General features: G+C 48.0%; 1 protein-coding gene across 2 annotated transcripts in view; it reads left to right on the top strand.

Moving 5' to 3' along the window:
• The first annotated feature begins 509 nt into the window (after nucleotides 1-509).
• The window catches only part of Rufy3 (RUN and FYVE domain containing 3), a 74938-nt gene continuing 69447 nt past the window's right edge, over nucleotides 510-6000 (top strand). For both annotated transcript variants that reach the window (NM_001401613.1, NM_001401614.1), the window contains exon 1: nucleotides 510-958. In NM_001401613.1, the coding sequence (NP_001388542.1) occupies nucleotides 631-958 (328 nt within the window). In that variant the 5' untranslated portion in view covers nucleotides 510-630. The remainder of the gene's footprint in view (nucleotides 959-6000) is intronic.

The following is a 6000-nucleotide window of genomic DNA, read 5'->3' as shown; positions in this document are numbered from 1 at the left end:
GAAGACTATTGTCTCCTCTACTTTATCCTATATAAAGTTCCTGAATCAAGACCGTGAGCCCACCCGTTGAAGGTCTAGTGTAGGAACAGCAAACCCTAGTTTAATTCTTAAGAGGGCGGGGGGGGGTCGTCCTTTTAAAAAAACACGAGCATTGGCCTTTTCAGCCCAGATCTTTGCGCCTCTCTCTCCTGTGACCCGCGAAGTTGGCGGTTACATACAAACAACGCCGCTCGGTTCAAGCACCTGACCGGCAGGGTCCAGCCGGGCGGCGGAGGACCAGGCCCGGCTCACTGTGGGCCCCGGGATCGAGAGGAATCTGCGCGCCAGAGGCCAGCGGAAGGTGCGGGGCGGACTAGGACGACGCTGCCCCCTAGGGGTGCCGACCCGCGGCTGGGGGCGGCGAGCGGGGCGGGGCGGGGGCCGGAGGCGGTGCTGGGCAGGCCGCGCCGTCGGGGCGGGGCGGTCCTCAGCTGGCCGGGCCCCGGCGGGGCGGGCGGAACGCGGAGCCCAGGCGGCAGCGAACGGCGGACGGCGGCGGCGGCTGCGCGGGCACGGCGGGGCATCCGATCCTCGCCGTGAGCCTCGGGCTCGGGCCTGGAGAGGCGGCTGCACCGCGAAGCCACCAGCGAGATGGCAGAGTCCCCGCCGCCCGGCGCGGCTGCTGAAAGTTGCGGCCAGGACACGGAGAGGGGCGGGGAGCGGCGCCCCGAGGAGCCGCTGGAACCGCGCGGTGCGGCCGCTCGCGGCGCGGACCCGGAGGACGAGGCGGGGCCCTCGGAGCCGGACTCGCCGGTGGCCGCCCCCTTCTTCCTGCTGTACCCGGGAGATGGAGGAGCCGGCTTCGCTGCGCGCCCGCCACCGCAGCGCTCCTGGAGGACCCCGCCGTCGCCCGGCTCCCCGTTGCCCTTCCTGCTACTGAGCTACCCGAGCGGCGGCAGCGGTGGCGGAGGCAAGCACCGTGAGTGTTGGGCACAGGGACGGGGACACGGTGGCTGGCGAGCTCCGCCTCTCGCTGGGTTTCCGAGCCGCACGGGCTGGGGGTGGGAACCGCGCGCGGGGGCGGGGGCGAGCCCCTTGGCGGCGTCCACTCCTAGGTCGCCCCAGGCCGCGGCCCCGCCAGCTCTCTCCCCCTCGGCCTCCACGTGCTGGGGCCGCGGCGTCCCCTGGCGCCGGCCGGCGGCGCTGCGCACTGGCGCCCTTCCCGGAGGAACCGCGGAGCTGGCGTCCGGGACCGGCTGACGCGCCCCCACCGGTTCCCAGCCGCGGTGGCCAAGTAGGTGTGGCTGCCGCGCCGCCGCCCTGCGGCCTCGGCCGGGCGAAGGAGATTTCTAAGAGCGTAACCCCAAAACCATGGGTGAAAGTGGTGACTCCCACCCCCACCCGACCCAAGTGAGAAAAGAAAGGGTCCCGAGGTACCGGAGAAAAAGGGAAGGGAAAGTGTGACTTGGGAAGGGCACCTCCCAGTGTTGTGTCTTTTGTCAAAAAGACACTTCCATGCCTTAAAGCCATGGCCACACTTTAGCCCCCCAAAAGCAGCAAACCCCCATTGGTGCTGTTTTAGGCAACAAATGTTTATTGCTTTTGGCCTTGAGCAGGTCTATGAGTGTATGTAATGAGAAGGCTGAAGTATCAGGAATGGTTTAAAAAGACAAGACCTTAAGGTAGGAAAATACCTCTGACAACTCAAAGGATGCTGTAAATGCCAAACGCCTTTGCTATAGGTAAGAATTCTGAAAAGGGAGGGAAAGTTGCCCGGGGGTAAGTGAGGTCCCCCTCCCTCATTTTTAAAGCTCGCCTGATGCGGATCTTGATTTGACAGCTCTCTGCTGCCAAGAAACTGACTTGGCTTTTTTTGCCTTCCCATCCAACCCTGTGGAAAAGATAATCATTTGTTGAATGTCTCCTGTGTACACGCACCAAGATTATCTGGGCTATCAAGTCTCGCTATGGGTAATAGACTCTCCCCTTTTGAGCCAAGGAAGCTGAAGATTAGACTAATTACACTGTTTGTTTTCAGTAACAGTTTTATGAAGTGCGTGTGACCCAGATTCCTTGTCTTCCATGACTGAGCGCTTTAATCAAACATCAGAGGTCCAAAACTGAGATAGTGTGTGTAGGGTGAGCAGGAAGGAACTACTGGATTCAGCTTTGCAAAGCCCAGTGTTATTTCTCTTCTTACCTTAAAAAGTGGTCCTAGATTGACCTGATTGAGTCTTACAAAAATAACATTTTCTTTGAGTTGTGCGCTCAAGAATCTCCAGATAGGAGAGTTCTGATAGGAGTTCTTTTGTGCAGCAGAGGAGCAGATTCTCCATGCGGAATACTTTTCATTTCAAAGCTTTCTTTGTCCGGTCTCTTTTTTTGTTCCTTTTCTATTTCTATGTATTATTCTTGTTATAACCATATCACTACAGAATGAAGGAGGTACTCTTTTAACGATAGTTCTCCATACAACTGTACATGATTTGACATAGATTTTTTTTTAATCTGTTGGCTAGTATCAATTGTAGGGACTATTTGAATCCCAGTTAATTTGTTCTTGGGTTTTTTTCCCTGCTCAGTAAAGGTTAGCTTTATTTATTTTTAGGTATTATTAGAAATTTGGAGCTAAGCATGATCACGGAAGGAAGGGAAGATTTAAGTCCCTGGGGTTGAACCTTACACATGTCAGGCAGTCACCACGATCATGAGCGTGCTGTTATACTGTGGCCATACGGTACTAACATATCCTTTGAATGAGTTGTTAACACATAACCATCTTAGAATTAACTTATTTTATAGTAGTTCAAGATATAAAACTTATAACTTCTTCCAATTGTGTTTTTACAGACTAGTTATTGACAATGCGTTCTAGCAAAAACATACTGGTGACATCCTTTGGAGGATAAAAGGGGCAGGAGACAGTGTCTCACTATGTAGATCTGTAGCTGTCCTGGAACTCTCTAACCTGGAGCTCACAGAGGTCCACCTGCCTCTGCCTCCCATGTGCTGAGATTAAAGGTGTGCCCCATACTTTTAAAAAGATTTATTTTTATTTTATTTTTAATTGCATGTATTTTTAATTGTGTGTGTAGGTGAAAGCCAGCACCTTTGGAAGCCAGAGGCATCAGGTCCCTCTGGAGTTAAAAACAGCTTCGAGCTATCTGATGTGGGTGCTGGGAACCAAACTTGGGTCTTCTGGAACATCAGTACACTCTTAGCCACTAGCCACCTCTCCAGCCCATTGCTGAATACATTATTCAAACCTCAAATTAAGTTAAAGTATTTCTTTTGAGTTTTATTTTTCCATTATTTTACTGTTACTTTAGAATCCATGCAAATTAAAAAAAAAATGAATAAAAGTACTTCCTTGTTGCCCTGAAGAGTCAGTATTAACTCTGGTCTGTAATGTTCTGGAACACTCCTGACTGCTAGGTTTTTTTTTGTTTTTTTTTAGAACTCTTTTTTTTTTTAAAGATTTATTTATTTATTATATATAAGTACACTGTATCTGTCTTCAGATATACCAGAAGAAGGCATCGGATCTCTTTACAGATGGTTGTAAGCCACCATGTGGTTGCTGGGAATTGAACTCATAACCTCTGGAAGAACAGTCGGGTGCTCTTAACCACTGAGCCATCTCTCCAGCCCTGACTGCTAGGTTTTAAAAGGCTTCTTGATCTTCTTTTAAATAAATAGTTTATTTATTTATTTCTGTTTTGTGTGCATTGGTGTTCTGTCTACATCTATATCTGTGTGAGGGTGTCAAATCCTCTGAAACTCCGATCACAGACAGTGTGAGCTGCCATGTTGGTGCCGGGAATTGAACCCAGGTCCTTTGGAAGAACAACCATTATTCTTAACTGCTGGGCTATCTCTCCAGCCCTGACTTTTCATTTCTATTACCAGGATAGAACATGGAGTAAGACTCAACTCTTGAGTGACTGTGTAGTAGCTAAGCTCAGCTTAGAAGCCTTTCTTTATTTTAGACACAGTTTTGCCAGTCAGTCCAGATTAAGACAACTTGAAGTTGTCTTCTGGCCTTAGCCTCTAGGATGCTGGGATTTATAAGTGTGTGCACCCTCAGAACCCAATTTTACCTTCCTGATGCATGTGCCAAAGCATGTGTAACGTGTTCTAACCTTAACACTGCTGGGATAGTGTAACATGTACTAACCTTAACACTGCTGGGACAGTGTATGTAACATGTTCTAACCTTAACACTGTGCTGGGATAGCGTGTGTAACGTGTACTAACCTTAACACTGCTGGGACAGTGTATGTAACATGTTCTAACCTTAACACTGTGCTGGGATAGCGTGTGTAACATGTACTAACCTTAACACTGCTGGGATAGTGTATGTAATGTGTACTAACCTTAACACTGCTGGGATAGCATGTGTAATGTGTACTAACCTTAACACTGTGCTGGGATAGCATGTGTAATGTGTACTAACCTTAACACTGTGCTGGGATAGTGTGTGTAACGTGTACTAACCTTAACACTGCTGGGATAGTATATGTAATGTGTACTAACCTTAGCACTGCTGGGATAGTGTGTGTAACTTGTACTAACCTTAACACTGCTGGGATAGCATGTGTAATGTGTACTAACCTTAGCACTGCTGGGAGAGTATCACTTTGTTTTTACAATTGGGACCATTCTTCCATGCCTGTTTTCTAGAGGCAGGCTCTCATTAGCTAGGGATGGTCTCAGCTTTGCCTATGACCAAGAATGATGTGATTCTGACCCTCTTGTTTCTCCGTCCTCAGTGGGATCACAGGCATTGTCCCACTACCTTTTTGTCTTGTGCTGATTTTTTTTTAACATAACGTGAATTGAGAAGCTTTGCTGTCAAATGACAGTGGTGTAAGTACAAAAAAAAAAAAACAAATAAAAATAAAAATAAAAATCCAAACAGAAAAGGTAACCTAGCCTAAAGGTTTGAGGGTTTGAGTGACATGTGGCATAAAGTAGCATAGGCTACATGCCTATAAAGAGTTGAAGGAAGGCTTCTGATAGGCCAGGATGGATTCTCCTTCTTTTCCGAATATTTCCTGCTGGTCTGATTGGTTTTTGTGCCCTAATTCTTTGTTTCCCCTTAAGATAGTATCTCACCATGCAGCTCTGGTGGGCCTAGAACTCACAGAGATCTGCCTGCCTCTGCCTCCTGAAAGTTGGGATTGAAGGAATGTGCCACCCCACCATGCCTGCTTGTACCTTGCTCTTAAATTTTATTTTCTCTACTGTACTTCTGCAAATTGATTGTATAAAAATTGCAAATAGCACATAGATCTGCTGCCCTCGCTCACATGTTTTATGATGCAAGCATTCAAAATGCAAAGCACCTTTCTGTTCTGTGGGCCCCACTACCGACACCCCACTATATTCAATGTCACATGATACCACACTTTGGAATTGGGTGAACTTTCAGGACTTTTTCATACAGTCATATGCATCTATGTTCATATTTCATGGTATCTTTTCTCTCTTAGGTAGATGAGCATCTGTGATTTCTGATCAGCAGTTTTGCAGTTGACTGTTAATGCCTTACTAGTTGTTTTGTTGTTTGTTAGTTGGTTGATTGTTGTTCTATAAACCTGATTACACAGTTCTTCAGCAAGACCTTTATAAATGACAGGGCTGTGTAGCAAAGTCAGAAGGCTGAACATTGTTCCCACAGCCTGTATTTGTAATAATTCCCTTTTCTGTAGGCCAGGCTGGCCTTGAACTCCGGGTTCTGCCTTCCTTTGCCTCCAGAATGCTGGGACTAAAGGTGAGTACCACACCACCTGGCCAGTAATTCTTTATCCAGCTCCCCAAAGCACAGCAAATATTTATGTTTAGTTGCACTCCCAGCAGCACTAGGGTGGCAGAGGCAGGGGGATCTCTAATTTGAGGCCAACCTATTTTAATTAGTGAATACCAGGACAGCCAGTGCTACACAGAAAAACTCTGTCTCAAAAAAGAAACAATAGCAACAACCAAAGTTATGTTTAAGGTGATGTCAAATGAAGAACC

Source organism: Rattus norvegicus, chromosome 14 (genome assembly GCF_036323735.1).
Source record: "Rattus norvegicus strain BN/NHsdMcwi chromosome 14, GRCr8, whole genome shotgun sequence".
Classification (NCBI taxonomy): Eukaryota; Metazoa; Chordata; class Mammalia; order Rodentia; family Muridae; genus Rattus; species Rattus norvegicus.
Note: the sequence above shows the minus strand (reverse complement) of the source record. Positions and strands in the feature narration are given on the sequence as shown.